Here is a 23,197-nt window from a genome sequence, read left to right on the forward strand (position 1 = left end):
TTGTAGAAATATAAAGGTAAAGACAGAATAAAACACAGAGTAAAATTGTATTTTCTTATTTGACTTATAACATTTTTTTTTACAACTTGTCATACTAATCTTATTTTATTATGTACTTGTAACTCTACATCATTATGACGCTTTCTTTTAAGTAGCGAATAATTTAATACTAGTTTGGTACTAGACTTGTATGTTTGAACCTTTCAGCAATGGCTACGTAACGCCATCTATTTGGTGTTTTTGTAAACATGTACTCCATAAATAAAACAAGGTGAATGTTTGTCTTTGTGTACGTATTTTATAAACAAAATATTTATTACAGCTAATGCTGTTAACATTTTATTAAGTTAATTGCTAATTTTATTAACCTTTATTCTTGCTATTTTATAAACGTGTAGATCTTATAAAAACACTAACAGAACTTTGCATTAGTTGCTAGTTGTAAATTACACAACAGAAACTTAATAACAATAAATAAGTTAACATCAATAATATATTGAGACAATACAAACACGATGGTAAAGGCATGGTTATATAGAAATAAAGAGATTCCAAAAAAGAGAGGCATTTTTTCTTGGAATTATTTTAATTAGCTTTTCTAAGTATTTAAGATTTAGTTTTCAGGTCTTGGCTTATTTTCCTTATACTAATAGTTATTAAATATTATACATAAATTATTCCGGCGTCTATCTCATAATGACCACATAATTTGATATTAATGGCCTAGAAGCATATAGTATATAACAAAAGATAAAGTACGTAGTAAAAGTATAAAGTAACCTAATAATAATGACTATTAGCCGAATCACACATATTCTCAATTATTATAAATAATCTGTTGTTTTGTAAAAAAATATATTAGATGGCATTTAATAGCCACCATTGGTTTCATGAGGCATAGCAACCAAGAATGATAGGAACCCGTCAACGTCGTGGATTTCTTCAGACTTGAACTTCGCTGAAATCTGGTGTCTACCGGCCCACGGTGGCGTCAGCTTGAACTGAGCTGTCGCGAAGTCACCTGGGGCAACATTCTGAAACACACAAACAAAAATACCATATCAGAATAGGCCGTTTATACCCCTTATTAATAAATATTTGTTAGTTTATAATATCGAATGGTACCTATGTGTTAAACAATGGTTTTAATTAATTTGCTGTCACTTCATCTATCTGATAGATAAGCTGATACTTCTTACTAAACTGTGAAACATAAAAAACTGGCTCCTTCTTCGGTTTGTTCTGTAGCAGCTAACTAACAATTACAACCTAAGTAACAAGCCTCTTTTCAAGTCTGTCGTTGTACTACCTAGTTCGGAAATAACTCAATAGATGGCGCTACTTGTAGAATCGTCTCTATTTTTTGGTAAAGTTATAGAACAATACAAGGCCAATACGTGAATAAGGGATAAATATATTTTTAATTTAATGTAATTAAATGGGATCCTAAATTTGCAGCTAAGCTAATTGAAATAAATAAATCGTTTTTATCACTCACCTGGTCTAATTGAATCTTAAGCTGCTCGTCAAGTCCAGCACCTTGAACGTAGAACTTGGCCTTAGTGAGTGGGATGGGCAAAGAATTTTCTACTTTCAAATTGACAGTAAACGGTTGGTGGGAAACAGGTTTGCCATCAATACTGATCTTGATGTCGGGATTTCTGACTCTGAAGTCATCTTGCGCGAAGTAATCGAACTGACGCTCCATGATCGACGCTATACAGGAAATGTTGAATGAAGCCTGTGGAAATATAAATTTATTAATTCATGGCATATACTACACATTCATTAAAGTTATCGTCACGCAATAACAACTCCAAAATTCGATTTCTGTCCAATATCTACGAGTAAATATTTCATGTATTATACGAAACCACGTAAGAATGCAAAATAGGGTTCGTGTTTTTAATAACAAATATTATAAAGAAAAAAGGCTAGGCTTATAAAGAGTTTTGTTTCTTTCACTCCTTAGCTAAATGAAAAAGAGAAAACATTATATATTATAGTAGTTTTTTAACTAAAATATATTGGTTTATAGTGTGTTTATGAATAAGAGGGTAAATAAATAAGCAATCATTCATTATTATCATTTTCTATTTAAAGCGTACGTACCTGGTCAATCAGCTTCTTAAAGTATTCATTGAATGTGACTTTCATTCGTACAACTTCCTTGGCTTCGGGACCGACCTTCAGATCGAACTTGTGTTTCTTGACCGCGTCTCCTACCACTCCTCGGTACGTCACGGTGTCCACACGCAAGATACCCTTCACGTGGTGGGATTCCAACAGGGAACGGTTTTTGATGTGGAGAACCTGAAATTAGTTTACATTGATAATGCACTTTTAATTAGGCAATGAGGCCTAAGTAGTACCTATTTGAATTTCTTTTGGTGATGAGATTGCGTTTGAGTAAACTTAACTACTTCTAGCATTTGCGGTCTTCATGGCGTGAAGACACTTTCCATTCTTCTGTTTTTTTATATCTTTACAACTTAAAACAATTTGGACCCGCTATCTATATTTGTATGTGAAGAGATCCCCCTAATTATCTAAATAATTTTAAATGCAAAAAAAAAATTGTAAAGCAATAAAAGTTCTTGTTCGTGCTACTGATTTAGTGATGGACAACTGTTAAATACGTACCACATTAAAATCTTCTCCAATTTTAATATTATCGAGCAGTTCGAAGTTGAAAGTAACATCGTTGAAGACTTCGTTTAAATAATATCGTGCGAATATGCTTTTAGATTGTCTCAGAGCCTTCTCCATGGTCGTACGCTCTTCTTTAGATTGTTCCGGGTACTTGTATGCGCTCGTAATATCCTGAAATAGATATTAAACAATGTAAAATTTAGTTTTTGATATTTGTGTTCGATTATAATGTTTCACTGAAAAATATTAGGAAACGAAGATGTAACATTGTGTGTGTTTCTCATCGTGTCATTGCATCTGTAGCCCTATATAAGACTGGCGCGCAAGAGGTCTCGGGCTTGAATACGGTGTCGGGCCAGAAAGTTTTTTCTGAGTGTTCTGTGATGACTATGAGAGTAAAGGAATAAAGAGTGTTCCTGCGTATTGTTCACACACGTGGCCACTATAAACAAAATCCTGTACTGTTGACTGGTTTCAATGAAACTGACCGCCGTAGCCAAAACCGGCCACGACTATGTAATGTATGTATAATCGTACATACCTCTCTTTCCATTTTGCCAATTGCTTTAGTTGAAATAAACTGTCCAATTGAAACTGAGTCACGCGCCATCATCTTAAGGGGTTGAATTTCACCAGAATATTTCCACATCACCTAAAACACAGGAATAATAATAAAAACCAAAATATAATTATTTTATTATATTTTTGTCATCTTATTCCATTTGTAAATTGTATTTTGTATATGTATATTTTTGTTTAGTTGTACTACTAAATAGATTGAATATTTTTTTCATTAATACAGATTCCAAATATTCTAAAATAAAGAGCATTTATACTAAACACAAATATTTCAAGCTAGTATTGTATTTCTTACCTTATCTGCATTGACTTGGGCGAAAACATAGGACACATCGTAGGGTCTCTGCACTTCTCCCTCGCGGACAGCTTTCAGTGAGGCTGGGCCACATCGGTACACGTCCTCAGAGGTCTCTTGCGGTGTTGCGTCTATAGCCTGCCAGCCACCGTAACCGTTGCCAAGGTCGGGACGCTCCATCCAGACCTGGAAATTTAAAAACGTTTATTTTTTAACCTGTCTTTATGCGTATGAGGGATTCTGCTGTTATGACGAATATCCAGTAGATATTCATTAAGATCAATAAATTATTGATCAAGGCCTTGAGGGTCGACTGTCAGAAATATTTTTAGCAAAAATTAATACGTTACAGCAGCAAAAAAGCTTATAATTATAAACTTCTGTTTCAGAACTTAATAGCGATTAGGTGATCCTTCCTAGTAAAAGTTTGTTACGAAAAACGATTTGAGCAACACACGTGGTATATTGGTCTGGATCGTGATAATCCAATCTTAGGTGAGAGGTTAGGTAATCTGGGTTAAGTTATTTAAGAACACGAAGTGAATCAGCCATCGTGCGTTGGGAACAGAAACATTGGACTATATTTAGACTCGATAATATGATTGATCACATACCAGGAACACCCACAAAAAAAACTTATAGCGTCGAAACGTTATGCTTCATGCCAGAATACTTAAATTGTACTCTATTATACGTCCCTGAACAATAAATTATATATTAATGTATGTACTTTATTTGCTATGCTAAATCCAGATATTAATCTGAATGTTTTTTGATGTCCTATGAAGAATTTAAAATCACCACAATCAAACACACGCGATTATTAGGTCAAAATATTTTCGGCAGAGTGCATTAAGCCATAAACATTGAATTGCTTCACCAGTAGTAAAGAAATTAAGTGTATCGTAAAGTAAATACGCAATCTAACCTCATTCCAAACGTGGTAGTTCCAAATTAAGTCTTTAGTGTAGTCTTCGAGAATGTTGCCCTCTTCGTCAGCGATGATGTCGATGGTAAGGCTGCCTTGGGTGTCGTGGGCGGCATCAAACCCTGACACAGGTCGGCAAGGAATACCGAGAGCTCGGCATACTGAAAAATAATTTATAAGGTTAGAACACTGGAGGAACTAAAAATACTATTCTTTAGCTATTTGTACTTGCTGCAAGAGGAGTGCAATTAATTCATGGGATTCAAAAGTAACACATTTTTATACTAAATATTTGTTAAATACTAACAAACTGGCAGTCCTGAACAAGATGTATGGAAAGGAAGTTTGTAATCTATGGGAAGAAGGCGATTTGAAGTATGTATGTATACATTTGTTAAATATTTAAATACCTGAAGTTAGAACTCCAGCGAAGACCCAACACTGTCCGTATTTAACTGGCTTCTTCGTCTCGTAATATTTCTGAAGGATGTTCATGGAGCCGACCCACTTGAGTGGATGAGTGCCACCGCCGTAGTCCTTTGGGTCCGGTGCCCAGTTTCCAAACAGCACACCATTGTCGTCCTGAACGTTTACTGCTGCAGACAACGCTCGTGATGTCCGAATGGGATCACTCCTGGCAATGCCTTTTACCTATAAAACATTGAGGAAATGATTTCATGGAAGGATCTGATCTCACCTTGAGACTATGGCTCGATTAAAGGATAAGAAAAAAATATGAATTTGTAGCGATTGAAGAGCGATGATTTTTTTACCTTGCCTATTTCACTCACTAAGTACAGCGCACAGTCTAGAATATCTCTGTCATACTGCGCATAGTTCCATGGAGAAGGTTTGATTCGATTGTACACTCCTCTAAACATAAGACCTCCATCCTCCAACACGTATTCCTCGCGATGACTTTGCTCTGGAATAAAAGAAACAGATAATTCAAGTTCAATTATCACATGAATCATTGCAGTATGCAGTAATCGTTATTGTCTACTATTGTACAAATCTTTTGCATTTCAAGGTTCCATGGCTGATGTGGGTGGATGGTTATTAATAGTTAGACTTTAGTTCTTAAACGTTAATCGGTTTTTCCTTGAGTTATATCTGGACAGTCTGAAATATGTACTTAATATTCTAAAACATGGTTCACGTACCTGGCATATAGACGCTGTCTTTTGGGCACCATGGGTTAAACAGCACATAAATAGGTAAGGCATGTCTGTAGCTCAACGAGCTGCCGTCACTGATCCTAGTATCCACATCCAGTTTCCATGCAGCGACGATACAGTCTGGTGCTGGAGTCACAGCCACCATCAGGTGGTTGTCCACTTGGCCCTCGTAAGTGGCGGTCCAGGCACCGAAGGATTCGGCACCTTTCTCCAATAAAGGCACAGCGGCTGAGGTATTGTCGGAAGGTCCTCGGCTTCTTACATCTGAATTTGAAAAAGTATTTACTGTTTCACCTCTAACTAAACTTAATTATCATATTCTTAATTATTCCATCTTAGAACTGAAGGTAAATATAAACATGTAAGGTACCTGCGGGTATTAAGGCCTGTCGGGTAATAAGGCCTAATTCACAAAAAACGTACGAAATACAGTAGTTGACGATCAAGATTACTGTCACACAAGCTCAGAGCGTATACAAGTCGCTGCAAAGTGGCGGACGCACTCTAGCACTTCTCCTTTCGCAAATATCGTCGAAATCATTCAGAAGTGCGGTTCAGCAGCACGAATTATAAAAATTGACTCTAGTAAAACGTAAGTTGTTTAGAAAATATCATATTTACAAACCTGTATTGACTGTCCGCTTATTAATTAATGTATGCTTGTCCGTAAATTACCGTTTTAAGAGACTTGTAGTTATAAAAATTATATTATTATTCTTTTCTGTAAATAGGTGGTTGGCGGATATTAAGGCCTATAAAATTTTACAATAGGCCTTATTATACTCCTATTTTTTTAACTGCTATATAAGTAGGAGCGTGTTTTTAAAATGTTTTTTAGTGGTAGTATATACGTAGTTTATATTTTCAATTTATATATTATTGTTTTTAGTGCTTACAGTCACGATGCCTCCCAAACGAGCATTGTGGTCAGAAGGCGATCTGACAAAAATAAATCACAAAAAAAAAATTATCGGTACTGTCATGCTTGCAAATAAGATAGAATGGATGATGCTATGAGGCAATGTTCGCGATGCTCTAAGTGGTACCACGAAGAATGTGTCGGTTTGACTGCAGAATATACTGATGATTTTCAATGTCCTGATGGATGCGAATAAGGACATTTTTTTAATTTATTAAGACTACTATGCTTTCTATTGCCTTATGTTAATGATTATTGATGTCAAGAATACTAATTTACTTAGTTTAAGTTGATTTTTGAATAGTTTATAGTATAGGCCTTTTTACCCTACCCTATTATAATAAGGCCTAAAGACAGCGTTTTTTTAAAAGTGATATAATGTTTTAGTTTTACGCTTTAGAAGCTATTTTTTGTTTAAACTCGGTAGTAATATAAGTACACGACTGATTATTATAAAAACTGGTTGATTATATTGGATATTCTTCATTTTATTACAAATCTCCCTTAGCTAGGCCTTAATACCCGCGGGTACCTTATACAGTAAAAAATAGCGTCTTGATGTTCATAACATCGGTTCAAGACGGCATTTTTTACTTTATTATTTTTCTGAGTAAAGGCTTATCGTAACAAAACCTGTTATGATTTTTATTTATATTTTTTGTGTGTGATTCTGATTGTATGTAGTTAGTTAAAAGATCCGTAAAGTCTACCCTTCTCTTCTAAAAATCTAATCTTAAATCCTCATCACCTTTGTTAGTGTCACACGGAATCGAGCCCAGTATATAGTATATGGTAAAATCACAAGGCAGTAGAAACATATCAATGAATTTCTGTGTTAAATACAATATAAACAGTCCAAGGCTAATTCAGCACCAGATAAAACCCAAATAAGCTTAAATAGACGAAAACTTTAGGTACGTCATGTCAACCATACAAACCTGATACATAGAAGATAAACGAGACAGCATCTTTAGCCGCATCGTACGGCCTATTCAGCAATAGGTCTAGTTTGAAGGACTGCCCTCGTCTCACTACCAGGCACTTGTCTTTCGGCCTTGCCATCAGGTTGAACTTGCTCGTGTGGTGGCTCTCGCCGTTCGTGTCGGTGCAGAAGTCAATTCCCTGCACGTTGAGCACGCCTCGCCGCTCGGCGTCGACGACATCTGAATAAATATTACGAAAATTAGGTTAAACGCAAACGCATCATTGTCTGTCATTGAATAATGTCTCCTATGAGTACCAGACTATGTGTTTAAATGATTTGATATAAATATTTATTTAGCTTAGTTCTTAAGTAAGATCTAGTAGGTATAGGATTAGATAGATTATAATGCGGATAGCATGGTCTAGATGGGATTAAAAGTCCCTAAATAAAAAATAAAGAATTAAAGAAAATGTCTTTAAAATTATTATTAATCTCAACCATATTTATTTACTTATACTTGATTAGTTTGATCATTATTTTCGCAATAACACTGGTAATATAATTGGCCTTGGAATAATTATTTTATTATCAGTAACACCGAGACAATATGGGCTATTAATATGAATATTAATAACAATGGGTGTAAAATTATATTGTAAAGTACCTACTGATTTATTAATATCGCGTAATAATATCAAATTTATCATTAAACCATGTTAATTATATTATTACTCAGCTAAATTATTTTTGCCTTAAATGCCAAATAAATTAATTTGTGTTACTCAGCATTTGTATTTTATTGTTTATCGTCGTTTTACGCGTATAATTTTGTTTTTATGAATGAGTAATTCATATCGAAGTCCGCTATTTTTTTCCTTCTTAAATGAAGATTTAATATCTCCTTGGGACGTCATCGACAAAAATGTTTGTGTTTGGATACAAGCCAAAATGTCAATCTCACTATTTTATTGGTTTTATCTATTCATATAACGCATTGTACGAGAATACTCATAATATAATCCATAATTTTACATTTGTTTACAAATATCAATATCTGTGTCATTTATGTTTAAAAACAACTTGCAGAAAACTTATGTGATATGAACTAAATAGTGTATAATTAATAGTAGTAACTCTACGAGCATTCATTAAGATTTATAATTGTTCATTACGAAATTATAAGAAATTCTGTACCATAATTTTGCACGTACAATTTGTCGCGGTATTAACGAATTTCTATCAATTTTTCGAGCATAAAGAAGGCAGTGCTAAATTGTGTTATTTTAGATAAAAGAACAATGAGCATGTTAAAAAATTATAGCCCAAAAACATATAAATACCTGGCTGGAATGGTATAATAATATGTGTCGTCCGTTTCCCAAACCAACGATGCCATAAATTTTTAAAATACTCCATGCTAGAGGTACACATTGAGTCGAACTATTAACATAACAGAATCACTACACAGTCACTGAATGTTAACAAAACTCATAGATTTCGTTGGAAATCCACAATAGTAAGACGCTAATTATTTGAGCAAACGTGTGGTTTGCAATACATGCCCTCATTGACTGTGGGACTGAGAGCTCCAGCGCACATCTCAAGACTATACTCCTTCCAAGACGCTCGATGATGTCATGACCAATAAGGACTCAAAAACTTACTCTTAGAACCGTCTGTTCATTGATAAAATAAGCACTAATCTATATTACTCATGTCGCCCTAACAAAAGCCTACCCAAGGTGAGATGATATCATGACAACTATTGAGACATTTATTTAATTAAACGTAAATCAATTTTGTCATAGCCGTGAATAAATTAAGCCTATAACAGTAAATCAATTATTAAGAGCAAAGTCATGAAGATAATATTAGGTATTATGTTGTTTCTATTAGTTATTTGTCATACGAACTCTATGAAGTCATCTATGAAATTCAATATAACATTTTAGCTAATAGACCGACAGATTACTACCGCCCCTTGATAGATTCAAGGTAAACTTACAAACAGTTTATTTTAAAATGAATTAAATTGGACTAATGTGTTCTATACAGACTAATTCTGTACTGTATTGGAGTAGACAAGCGTATAGTCGTTTGTAAATAACATCTTCAGTAATATGAAAGAACAGTTTATTGGATCTTTTTGGCTTCGATGTCAGCCAAGATACTTAGTAATACGAGTCGATCCCAGCCAAAGTATTCTTACTTTATACACAACTATTTCCTTAGCTGACTAGTCCAAAATCATCAATGAATTATTTATTCTTAAGTTACTAAAATAATTTCCAGGATAGTTCTGTTGATTATAAATAATTTTATTGTTTTGATTAAGTTTAATGATCGGTGTATTTATATTGTCCTCTATAATCATTTTAAATACATTTAATTAAGTACATGATTGTCCGTAAACAATGCTTACCTATCTACAGTGTCATTATGCTATCTATCTCATGAATCAAATTAATTAACACCGAGTTCTCGACCCTTCGCTGTATCTAATGAGGGTCAATTGAAGTCATTCGTTCCTATATCTCGGTTTGATTACCAATTTATATTTGTAAAGTCGAATAGACCACTGAAGTCGACAATTTTTCCTGATAATTATTATGATATTTTCATCAAAACGTAACTTTTATCATTAATTTTCACTATGAATTATTTTTGAATCAATCCAGACGAATGAACTATGAACAACGAATGAATTTTCTAGGAAATAAAGAGATAGAAGAGCTCAAAGTGGACTGCAAAACATATAGCATAACATACAGCTATGCTAATTAGTCAGACATAGTTTATCTCTATACCACGACGATAGCATAAAAGCTAGACAAAATATATCTATCAGTTTCCTAAGCAACAAGCTATATACGTATTAGTGAAACACGGCAAGGCCGGTCTCTTTCATCGGCTGTCTCATAAATGACTTATTTGGTATTAATTACGAGTGTAGGAGGGTGAACCAGCTATACAGGGATTTGCCGGCCTTGGAATAATCAGCGTGCATTATATGTTCCCACACACGGATATTGTGTAGGCAACTGTTCTATGTAATTGCGTAAAAAGTTACGTATATGATGCACTACTATTTTTTTCCCCATCTTCTCTTATCTCTACCAAATACAATACAATTTAAAGACTGTATGCCGGTTTAGTCCAGCGCTATGGTCGAGGGATATATAACTAAACTAGTCCCAAAAATTAAGGGATATAAAAAAAGAATCCAAATTTTTGGGTGATTTTCAACAAGCTGTAACTCCGAGGAAAATGGTCGTACAGAAAAAATAAAAAAAACAAATTGTAGCTTCAAGTGTCTAATTTTTAGATATGACCATGAAAATTTTTTGTCACGGCCAGGTCTGGAGAAATCCAACGAAAACTACCAAAAAAAAATTTTTCAAAATTTTTTCCCTCCTAAAAAAAGGTCCACGGGCTTCAAAAATTTTTTTTTGATTCTTTCGTTCTAAATTTCTTTAGAAAATTTAATCCTCTTTAATTTGCCGTATTCAAAAAGCCTGTACGACGATTTGCCACGGAGTTATCGTCAATCAAAGCAAAAAAGTTATTTTTGACTTTGATATTCAATAACTCCGGAAATAATGATCGTACAGGAAATCAAAGGAGGGTTTTGAAAACTGCACAATATTCTCTATAAGAAAATGTAAACATCTTCTAAGAAAAAATTTTTTTTTGAATTGAAACCTCGGACTGAAAAAAAGACAAAAATTCGCGAAATTAAGGATATTTGGATAACTTGGTATAACTTTGGATAAAATCGATGAACGAAGAATATAATCGGTAATTTTTCAACCTCAAAGTGTCCCCTAATATCCCTCAAAAATTCAAAGCGCTGCGATTTTTTTTTCATTGTGCCCCGAAGCTTCAAATTCTTTGTTGTTGCAAAAATCACCATTGTGAGCAATTTTGTGATTTTTATTCATTTTTTTAATAAACATTTTTTTTTCTCTCTAAAATCTTTATTTTTTCGATTAAAAATCAAATCGCGTGCCTATGCTCACTCCACGACATCGTCGAGCCCGATTGGCTTATGCGCATGACCATCACGATTGGGGTCGTAGACAGTGGACCAGTGTCTTATGGACTGACGAATCTCGATTTTGACTTCATGGCAGCGATAGACGATCTCTCGTTTTGCGATTTGCTTTTTAATCGAAAAAATAAAGATTTTAGAGAGAAAAAAAAATGTTTATTAAAAAAATGAATAAAAATCACAAAATTGCTCACAAAGGTGATTTTTGCAACAACAAAGAATTTGAAGCTTCGGGGCACAATGAAAAAAAAATCGCAGCGCTTTGAATTTTTGAGGGATATTAGGGGACACTTTGAGGTTGAAAAATTACCGATTATATTCTTCGTTCATCGATTTTATCCAAAGTTATACCAAGTTATCCAAATATCCTTAATTTCGCGAATTTTTGTCTTTTTTTCAGTCCGAGGTTTCAATTCAAAAAAAAATTTTTTCTTAGAAGATGTTTACATTTTCTTATAGAGAATATTGTGCAGTTTTCAAAACCCTCCTTTGATTTCCTGTACGATCATTATTTCCGGAGTTATTGAATATCAAAGTCAAAAATAACTTTTTTGCTTTGATTGACGATAACTCCGTGGCAAATCGTCGTACAGGCTTTTTGAATACGGCAAATTAAAGAGGATTAAATTTTCTAAAGAAATTTAGAACGAAAGAATCAAAAAAAATTTTTGAAGCCCGTGGACCTTTTTTTAGGAGGGAAAAAATTTTGAAAAATTTTTTTTTGGTAGTTTTCGTTGGATTTCTCCAGACCTGGCCGTGACAAAAAATTTTCATGGTCATATCTAAAAATTAGACACTTGAAGCTACAATTTGTTTTTTTTATTTTTTCTGTACGACCATTTTCCTCGGAGTTACAGCTTGTTGAAAATCACCCAAAAATTTGGATTCTTTTTTTATATCCCTTAATTTTTGGGACTAGTGTAATAACTAGCCCCTATTGAGAACCAAGCAGATACTTCGTCGGAGACCGACTGATTGAAAGGCTTTAAATGAAGAATACATAGAAAATAACTGGCGCAATAAATCAGTAACTTTCAATATGGCAAGAAAACAAACAACCGCCAATAAAAATACCATATAAATAACTATTTGGCATTGAAAATAGCAAAAAAAAATGTGATATTTTTGACGAGAAAGGTTGAAAAAGTGACATATCGGTCACAGGCAACCTGTTCGTATTGGCCACAGCACTCATCAAATTCAATCACTATTTTTAATCTCACAGCCTTCTTCTTTTATATGGCCCATAAATTACCCCGAACACTTCAAAGTGGACTAATTCTTCGTATAAAGTGTACAAATGTAGAGCGTAAATTTTATCTTTACTACAACTTGTGACATTATTGTCTTCTCTATCCGGATCTGAGAGTAATTTAAAATAAAACATATGGTTTACTATATACCAAGTGATTGTAGTCTCTTAGCGCATATAATGAATGAAAAACCAGTTGTATTGAGCACATTGGAAAAGCGGACCTTGATCAAAGAGAAAACTTTCGAATCGAGGTCCAAGACTAGGTCTTTGTAAAAGACTTACTTGCGACAGATGTTATAGTTCCTGGTTAAAAATGTATTTATAGGTAGCCTTTAAAACAAAAAAGTGATTTATAAATTACAAAATCGATTACATCCAAAACAAAGGATGGTAGAGTTTTACTTAGTCATATTTAAGGAGTCTAAAATTATCATTTCATAATTGTACTTTAAAACTATTTATACAATGTTATAAATAACGCACTAATCTACAATTAAATTAGGTACAAATAATTTGAAAAATGCTCAAATTAACCTTCATTTATTTCAAAATCCAACATCAACAACTGCCAACAATAACTGCGTTACGAGCATGAATTATGATCGCGCTTTGAAACTAGTATTGTATTTACTTTTTAATTATTTCCACGTCTATTTCGGCACTGAAATATCAGTTACATTTGTGAGTCACTTCCCAAAAACGTTACGTAAGTAGTACGGAAGATGAAACACATTTATTGTTTACCCACATCTAAGTGTGATGTGTTTATCTTTACCATAAGAACCCCGGCGTCCTGTTTGCTTGGAAATAAAATATTGACATTGACCAATGTGTGAAATTTACGCAATACGCAAAGACGCGCGTGCTGATTACTAGTACTACATATTTATTCGTACCAGTAGCTGTTTCTATACGACCTCGAGTCTGTCATTTAATTAGTAAGAATCGGTAACCTACAGTCAAACTATTTATTCAAGTTGTTATAGATAATTACTGTCGCGAGGAAAAACACAGGCTCGTTTAAAAATATGTAGGTATTTAGGTATAAGAAAATGCAGAATCAACTAGTTTCAAACATATATCTCGAACAAAATATTGAATTTTCAAAGATGTTTTATTAATTACAGCAATATGTTAATGTTGCGAATTCGATATGTCTACCTCATCGACAAATTACGCATGTCACGTATAGTTTAATATAAATTTTAATATTTATTATTATAAAATATCTGACGTCCATTTTATTTTTAGCGTTGTTTTCATGCATATCTTATTATCAGATAATGTGATGTTAATCGAGCTGAATGGAACAAGACGGAATAAAGACGATCATGTTTTAAAATACAGGTTGCGCGGGTCGTGGTCGTACACATACTGGTTTTAGTGGTTATTCAAGTTGTACGTTTAACCATTCAACAAGAAAGTAAAAGTAAGTACTTAATCAAAATTAAAGAAATTCTCCATTTATGCCTTATAAGGATGCAATATTAATTCAACGTTTACATTTTATTGTTAATACATAGACCATAGACTCTATAACTGATTAAATTGATTTATTGGTTTATGTTATTTACCTTACTACTTTAATGGCTATACCCTTGCACAATACGTTCTTTGTAATTTATCTCAACTATAACAATCAAACAGTTTCCAATGATTTAAAAAGTACTAATAATAAACTGTTCTATTTTTTTCTTTTTAAACTATCATTGACGGTCGAAAATCATTACAGACATAATTATCGTTGTCACTCTTCTGTTTTTAACCGACTTCAAAAAAGGAGGAGGTTCTCAATTCGACTGTATGTTTTTTTTATCAAAACGAAATATGTTTATAAAACGAATACATGTGTAAAACTATCAGTCATCGTATACTTTTTGTTGACGACGCAGCAAAATTGTAGAGCGAGCCTTCGCCAGTTCACCTTGGAATTGCTTGACATGACATAAGCGTACAGCCTCCAGTCTGTACTGTAGCTCAAACAGCAAATCTTAAGCAAAACTTAAGAAAAATCTTATCACGAATATATAAAAACAATAGTAGGTATAATGTTTAAAAGTCTTGTTAATAATAAATAGGTACAAAAGTTTGTGAGGATGGATGAAAATCTACTGTCCGGATTTTAATGAATTTTTATACACATATTCATAACCTAGGTTAACACAGGAAATTTTGTACCACTGCAGATCTTTTCACATGGACGAAGTCACAGGCAATTCTAGTATACTATATTTTATCCAGTCAGGTATAACGTCATTGCAGTTTTATTATAAAAAGTATTTTAAACGATAATCTAAGTGCTGATATCGCCCGTACAACTTTGACATTAAACTACGAACAAGGAAGATTTGTGAAATAACTACCTATGTAAGTAATTTTCCTACAATGTATCACATAGTTACCTGTACAAGTGTACAATCATTGTGATCTATGATTAATGATTATCCTTGTTATTCGTCGCGCTTATTAAAGTACACATTTAAATAATAATAATTTCAGTAAATCCTATTATATTATTAAGAGGTAAAGTAATCCATGCAAATAGCATGGATTACTTTACCTCTTAATAAATGGAGATCATCAAACTTCCCGCGATCAAATTCCTGATCGAAACTTCGTAAGTGTATTGTAAACAGAATTTATAGTGTATTAACTGTGAATAAGGTTGCCAGGCGTATGGATAAAGCCAAACATACTACATAGTTAGGTTTTTTTTTGACTGCCTTTCTGGCCAAAATTAACGAAGAAGAGCCAGTCTGGCTTTTGTTGGGCTTTTTATATATTTCGAGATTCGCGTCGGTCACTCTCGTAATTTTGTCATAAGTAATTAAAATGCATCGTTTTACATTAATTATTTTATACATAGGGTATCTGGCCATATTACCAAAATTTTAGGCTCAACCCGCAGATCTGTCCGGCCATTAGGTATAGATATTAGGCGACCTGGCAGCCCTAACTGTGTCCATAAAACTTTTATAACTGCATCTACATTTTGATAGCGTTTAGTTAGTAGGTAATTCTATAGGCAAATGTGTTAAACAACTTGCGGTTTTAATAAATGTCTGTGTCTGTAGACTGCTATTTATTATGACTAATTTTAAATGCAATTAATAAGCAATGTTACGAAATATTTTATTTACTCTTCATAGTCTGTAGCCGCTTCTAAGTATTTAAATAAAAGATAATAATAAAAAATATAAATACAGTAGGTAAATAGGTACACATTACGTATGGTGCACACCTTTCTTTATCTTTTTATTAACTCACTTACTACTACTAACTTCTTCAACTAACGCTACCTTTCCTCAGAAAACAGGGGGTTTTCTGAGGTAAGGTAGCGTTATCTATTCAAGAGCGTTTATTTTTATATGAGTTTAAATGCTATTGAATAGATAAACTAGCGCTAAATGTACTCAGAAACCGGGCAATAGTAATTAATAATTTTTATCTTCAAACACTTTTTACAAAAGCTCTTTGATGCGAACGAATTGGCGAAACTTTTTACTAAATCTAATTTAAGAATAAAACCTAGCGTGACTTTGACTTCACCCTGTATGTCATTGACTACGGTTATTACACATCATTTCATAAGAATGTTGTCCTCATTGAATAAACTAATGAATAATGGGTTAGTACGGCGAAGGAAAAAACGTAGGCGCCCAATGACGTATCTGTTTATATTTTTTTTTTCTTAATTAACTGTAATTATTCGGTATGTGTGTTGCATTATTGTATGTAAATTTATATGACATGATTATCTCAATTTGCTTCAATCATTTGACATCTATTTGACTGAAAATATTTTATTTCATCCATTTTGGAACTCTACCAAAGCACTAGTAAAAATAATATAATATAATTATAATAAACAATTAAATTACGAGTAGACTTAGTAAAAATATATTCGTATATATATGTACATTAAATAGTATCAATAATATAAGTATGTGAAGTGTAAACCTGTTTTAAAACAGTAGCGATTAGTTAGACCTCGAGTGACTGGTCAAATATAAGGCAGTCAATTTGAATACCCATATGCAAGCCTCAAATCAACTCAATTCTTAAACCAGCTGCGGCGAAAACCCAAGCGTTCTATTTTTAAACCCACTTCAAAACGAAAGAAAGCAATAAATAAAACAGTGTTTACAGACACTGTTTATGTTCCTGTCATTATTTAAATTTCGAACGGCACTGACAGTTTCGAATAAAAAAGCTTTGTTATAATTTTCTTAACTGCCTGTCTCTTTATTATAATAAAAGTAGAGTTCATAAAAATATGGCTCTCCGGTTTGACATCCAATAAAAACACAAAATGAAAATTTTGAGAGTAATTATAGGCAAAACCCATGCTTAGCAATATCAGTTTAACAAACGATATTATTTATTTGCTTTACAATACCGTGACTGTCTCTAACACTTTCATTCATTCCCGTGTCTTCGTATGACTAATTTACCATGCATCTTGCACAACACGTAAACGGGTATTATAATAAGATTCCAAGTATTTAGTCACATATAGACTCGCATGGTCAAGGTACACATTTATTGGAAACTGCAATGACAAATTAACGTACTTAGTCTATATTAGTATCTATCCTCAACTTAAGTACGGTGACTGACGTAAATATAAAACCTTTTTTGGAATATTGTAACACAAATCTAATAGTTATCGATAACTTATAGTATCATTAGTTGTCTTATTGTTATTTAATGGTTTTTCACATTCTAAATGTAATTAAAATAGATTATTATTCTACTCGTCTCACTCTTAAACCACGAACTAGTATCCTAATATAACCAAACGACTAACTTTTATTTTTCTGTCAACCTGTGTTTCAGTAAAAAGCAAACACCTGCACCTTTCCCTCCAAAAAAACTAAAGCCCATAGTTAAAAATAGTTAGAAAAAGAAATTGCGATAACATTGTCCGTGAAATCAGGTTCAGTTATGTCAGTGTTAATCTTATGTTATCTATTACAAAACAAGAGATAACATATACGAAAGTGTACACAGTAAAATCTCTTAGCATACCTATGAAGAATCGTTCATTACTCGTAAAAAATTGAGATAGAATAAATTGATTCACAAAATCTGAACATATATAATTTGACCTTGACCTACCCTCATCGGAGCCAGATACCGGAGGTCGGGGAAGCTCTTTGAGATCGTAGGAATCTGTTTTGATGGCTCCACAAAGACACTGAGGAGGGCAACAATGTGCCAGCTTACTCTTCACAGCACCCATTTCACAATCAACAATCACATTAACGACCACATAAAACCAATGATCTCTTTTACTCTCCACAAACCACTTAGATATCGATTAACAATAAAAAAAACGTGATTAGATCATAGCCGCTTTTAACCCTTTCTACACAAGTTTGTACAGTTGCCACAATGTAAACAAATCAGCTGCTCACTATTCAGTCTATAGATACTCTTGTTGTTTATACGGGCACTTTGGAAACACGTTTTTGAGTTATAATTCAATGGAATCGTATAATATGTACACTTTGTTGGCACGAGCGCGTGCGCACGTCTTCACGCGATCACTTCGTCTGAGCTTCGTGTCTGCTCTTCATCCTCAATACATAGACTGCCGTGACCTCTTATCAGTTAAGTTCTTACTCAAAACCACATGTTTCAAGGAATGTACCGCTAACCGTATTGAATGGTCGTCACTATTTTATGTAAGTCATCCTTATGAATCAAAATAATAACCTAAATTAATCACTGTTGACGTGACACGTAAAGTACAAAATCCTTACGTTTTAAGGAAAATATGTAGCTACCTAAAGTACGCAATATGTACCTTCTTCGAAGCACGTAACGTAAGTTCTACCTACTAGCCTAAATTTTTTTAACAAAGGTATTTGAAAGCTAATAGTAACAAAAAACTTAATTACAGGAATAAGTTATATCTTGATCATACTATACAGTATCCAGCAAGAAAATAGTTAAAATATTTTATTATTTTTCTTTTGGCTTCGACCAAACTTTTACTGTGAAACCGGATCTGCCGGAATAAAAAGGAAAAAGAAGTTTTTACATTCCCATTTTCTTTTTACAGTCGCTGTATCTATTATTATTTAAAAGATCTCATAAAATACATATTTTTATAACACAAAGTAATTAATCGTTTAATCAAATGTAACTTTCTCTCTAAATAAAACTTCGTAAAAAATGTAACGTTAACCACTATAACGAGAACCAGTTTCGAGTAAAAATTTAATAATTTGATCACACGTCGAGAAACGGTCCGCATACGCACTCATATTTTAAAGCTAAACAAACAAAACAACCGTAAATATTTAACATATTATTATAGTAACACGATTATGTTAATTTAGTAGATGACATCACCGATAGTCGCTCGAGGTTCTAACATGAGATGGAAATCTTTGACTAACATTGCCGGAATTTCCCTTTTCTTTCTAACATTCCTAGTTCTTAATGAGAAAATAACTACGTCATGTTCCAGGAAAGTTAATTACGCTAGCGGTCAGAGGTGTCCTCAATGGTGTCAAGGTATCAACATTTCAGGAAAAAAATATGAATATTCCTCAATTAGGTAGCACCATGATTAAGCCTTAACCAATAAATGACTGTTGTATGACAACACACGCCATAAATCAAAGCGGAGTTTGCCGTTTAGCGGAGTAAGGAGATAATTTAAGACATGAAAGGCATCGTATAGATAAGGCTCTAGACACGTAACCTTGTGGTACAGGTAGGTATTCGATCAGCTGCTACGGAGCAAAGTACCTACTTGCATACACGTGCGCGGTTCAACGTAATGTATTTAAATTGATACGATATAATTGTACAATGTTTTTATAAGATTGTTTATAGTTTAATATAATATCTGCTCTGTTTAATATCTATCCCAGAGAGCTATATAAGATTCATATATGGTTTTCAATTTGTTTATTGTTAAAAACATTGTAAATAATGAACACACAATATGGTAGTTGATTCAAATTCAAATTATTAAACTTGGAGTCAAAAAGATTCATCCAATAGTTTCATTAATAATGTTAAAAAATTAAATTATTCGTCAGAATAAATATACTAGCCACTCATTTGATCACTAAAGCTACGGGCTTGTGACGTCACTACGTCGTATTTATCTACCAAAATATGTTTTTGACACTACATAAAAAGTAGTTGATTTGATTGGTCAATTACCATATATTTTGTTTCGTATGACAATCAAACACAAGACTTACTACCTACAGATTACGCTGTGGTTACCGCTAATTACCTGTAGGTACTACAAATTAAATTTATAAAAGTAAATTTAACAATGCCTAAGTAATTAAATAATTGAGGAAAAATTGGAGGAAACCATACATACCTACACCTAGTAGGTACCTGTAGGTACATCTTTACTACTTAATGTTAAAAAGTTAAAGGAAAATAATTGATTACACATACATACATAATATATGTACATAATATCACGCCTTATACCTGAAAGTGTATGAGGTGAATTAAATACACCCTAGTTTCACGATTAACAATGTAAGTACTGTGTAATTAGGGGCGAGCCTATTAACATTTACTGGGCACATTACCAAAGTCTAGTGTAATATTAAGAAATATCCAAATATAACTAAATTAGGAAGGACCTATAGTACTTTGCCCGACCCGGGAACCTCACGATCTGCAGACGGTTACACTTAAGGCAGCGCCACAGAGGCAGTCAATAACATTGGTCAATAAATGATTGTTTGTTTGTATAATAAATCAGAAAATGAACAAAACAATTAAAAAAGTATTTTACTACTGCAGTAGAACTGAATATTCACGCAAGCTAAACTAATGGCTTATTTTAATCTTGGAGAAACACCTGGTAATTTATAAACCATTGTTAGTTACCATGAGAGCATAAACCAAAACAATTTTCGACGACGGAACGGAACGACGCTGGCCGAAGCACGTTTCAGTGAAACTATGTAAACGAAGAAGTCAGGAGAGAGAGTAAATAGATATAGAAGTCTCTATTCTTATGATGCGAGCTAATTTTAGACTCAGGATTAGCTTCGTAGCTGTATATCCGAGTAAGTATTGTAATTATAAAATTGCGAATTTTGGAGGGAAAAGTAAGGCGGTTGACTATTACGAGACATACAAAGGGTTAGAAAAAGGAAAAGAAAAAATCAATACTATTTTTGTAGGATGAAATCAGATGAAAATGACGTTTTACACGATTTTAAAACGTAACATGTTGATATTTTAATTAATTATACGCGATAAAGCGTATTAATATATAAAGCGCGTTTAATATAAAGTGTAACTACGCCTATTTATAGATATACCTAATTAATACACAAGTATCTACAAATATTTTCAGAAAAAGTAGAAGCGTTTTGATTCGCATCGGTCATGCAAGACGCGAGATGTTGATTTCCTTGCATCTCAATATTTGCTCTCGATTGCATTATTATCTTATTGTTTTTGATTAGATAATGAGATTCTAATACTTTGATAGCGCTCTAATTACGAACTTCCTTATTATTGTCATGCATCTCTCACAATGACATATTAGGTATAATAGAACAGTTATCCTTATTAATGCTAATGTTGGAAGATAATTAAATCAAAGAGAGTTTTTTTATCTAGTAGTAACTGTGGGAATTCAAACTCGATGACATGTGTGGATTATGGTAGGATATAAGCTAATTACAAGTCATTAATAGAATCCTTTTCATAGCATTTTGTCTAACACAATATTAACTAGGTACTACTTGGGTATACGAGTAACATATGTACGACTTCCAAACTTCCAGAAAAGATAGACTTCAAAATTTTTGAAAAATAGTAATAAGATCGACATTTTTTTTTATTAAAAATACATAATATGTATATAATAATTATGTTGTGAATCCATACTTTATAATATGATAAATGCGAATGCGTCTGTCTGTCTGTTACTCAATCACGCCTAAAGTACTAAACCAATTTGCCTGAAATTTGGTATAGAGATATTTTGATACCCCAGAAACCTTTTACCCCGGGGAAATAACGCATTCTCATGGAAAAATTCGGGTGGCGGACGAAGTCGCGGGTAAAATCTAGTCTAAAATAAATATCAAGTGTACGTACCTCCTCCCCAGGTCCAGTATCCTGCAAACATTGTCGCTTCGAAAACTTGGGGTGAATCGAGCAATATAATGTTCTCACTGTCAGGATCGATGTGGGAATGCCATTAATTATTTAAATTCAATGTTATATACATATATTTCATAGGTACTAAATACGAGCGATAATGATACAATTTTCCCGTTTAACAACAATTATTAACTACACCACCCATTAATTTAAAGAGGAAAGTATTGTTTTTTTGGGAAATCCCTTTATGGTTTGATCCACCTGTAAATATACCTTTATACCTTTAGGCACAACTTGAACAATTGAAACAAAATGTAGGCGGAATAATGAATGTAAACAAGCATCATAAGTAGGGATTCATTTTTCATTAGTAGAATTATATTTACGTATTATTATTGTGACTAACAGAATATACACTAAATAGAAATTCCCCAAATTGTTATAGGTGATTTTGGTTAGTAATACAGCTTCGACGATCGTTGGAGTACGTAGTGTTTCTAAACCTCGAAATCATAGTTAATATCCTTATATCTAAGATATCTTTCGATACTTTTCAAACATAATTCGAATGATAGGTACTATGTACACTTACAAACTTATTTCTTGAAACTTGAATATATAAAAATATTTGTAGATAAATAAACCTAGTCAACAAGATTTCTGATACACCTCATTATTGAGAGCTATTTACCTCCCACTCACATGATTGAGATACAAACTTAAGTTCATATTAAGAGATTTTAGAATATAGTTATGACCACTTTTGTGAATAGCTATCGTACACCTACATAATAGATAAAAAAATCGTACTAAGTCTTTTAGGGCTTTAAAATCCTTAAAGTTAAATTATAAGGTTATTGCAGCCCTTAAACTTAAACTAAGAATTTTGCTATCAAACTCTTCGTGAAACGTTCATTAATGTTTTCAGTGGAAATTCCAGCATGTTCATTTTTGCCCGAACAAATTGGGCTAACAAAATATTTATATCTTCATAATCAACATGTGCTGTGTGGCGGAAATATTACCGTTTTACATTGAACACACATTTTCGTGCAACTCATAATACAGGGTGTTAGGCACGTAGTTGTCCGAATGAAACAGAAATCTGGTATGCACTGCTGCCGACACGGCGTTAGAGCAGCTCGAAAGTCACTTTAACTCGAATCAGCTATTTCATGGTAAACAGTATGGTTTCACAAAGGGTAGGTCAACGATCGATGCAGGTATTTCGCTCGTCAAGCATATCTACGATGCTTGGGAGACATCCCAGGACGCCATTGGGGTGTTCTGCGATCTCTCCA

The 23,197-nt window shown here is 33.2% G+C and overlaps 1 protein-coding gene across 3 annotated transcripts; it reads right to left on the bottom strand.

The window, feature by feature from the left end:
- Positions 1–28: 28 nt before the first annotated feature.
- Positions 29–21,994, bottom strand: LOC142987532 (annulin-like). Of its 3 annotated transcripts, none has more exons than XM_076136356.1 (12): positions 21,891–21,994; positions 7,490–7,714; positions 5,618–5,896; positions 5,228–5,379; positions 4,865–5,105; positions 4,455–4,615; positions 3,527–3,712; positions 3,194–3,304; positions 2,644–2,823; positions 2,113–2,313; positions 1,499–1,741; positions 29–1,034 (listed from the first exon to the last, which is right to left on the bottom strand). In XM_076136356.1, the coding sequence occupies exons 1-12, from the start codon at positions 21,919–21,921 to the stop codon at positions 870–872; spliced, it is 2,175 nt and encodes a 724-aa protein (XP_075992471.1). In that variant the 5' UTR covers positions 21,922–21,994; the 3' UTR covers positions 29–869. The 3 variants fall into 3 exon arrangements, with proteins under 3 accessions (XP_075992471.1, XP_075992469.1, XP_075992470.1); XM_076136354.1 differs by lacking the exon at positions 21,891–21,994 and adding an exon at positions 17,904–18,346; XM_076136355.1 differs by lacking the exon at positions 21,891–21,994 and adding an exon at positions 8,817–9,061.
- Positions 21,995–23,197: the final 1,203 nt, after the last annotated feature.

The sequence above is a fragment of the Anticarsia gemmatalis genome, chromosome 3, assembly GCF_050436995.1.
Source record: "Anticarsia gemmatalis isolate Benzon Research Colony breed Stoneville strain chromosome 3, ilAntGemm2 primary, whole genome shotgun sequence".
NCBI classification, from domain to species: Eukaryota; Metazoa; Arthropoda; class Insecta; order Lepidoptera; family Erebidae; genus Anticarsia; species Anticarsia gemmatalis.

Excerpts from the sequence above, each read along its gene's own strand:
- LOC142987532 (XM_076136354.1), bottom strand. The coding sequence starts at position 18,027 with ATGGGTGCTGTGAAGAGTAAGCTGGCACATTGTTGCCCTCCTCAGTGT. Across the intron at positions 3,305-3,526 it reads CCCAAGTCAATGCAGATAAG|GTGATGTGGAAATATTCTGG; the intron begins GTAAGAAATACA and ends CCTGTGTTTTAG. Across the intron at positions 2,824-3,193 it reads TTGGCAAAATGGAAAGAGAG|GATATTACGAGCGCATACAA; the intron begins GTATGTACGATT and ends TATCTATTTCAG.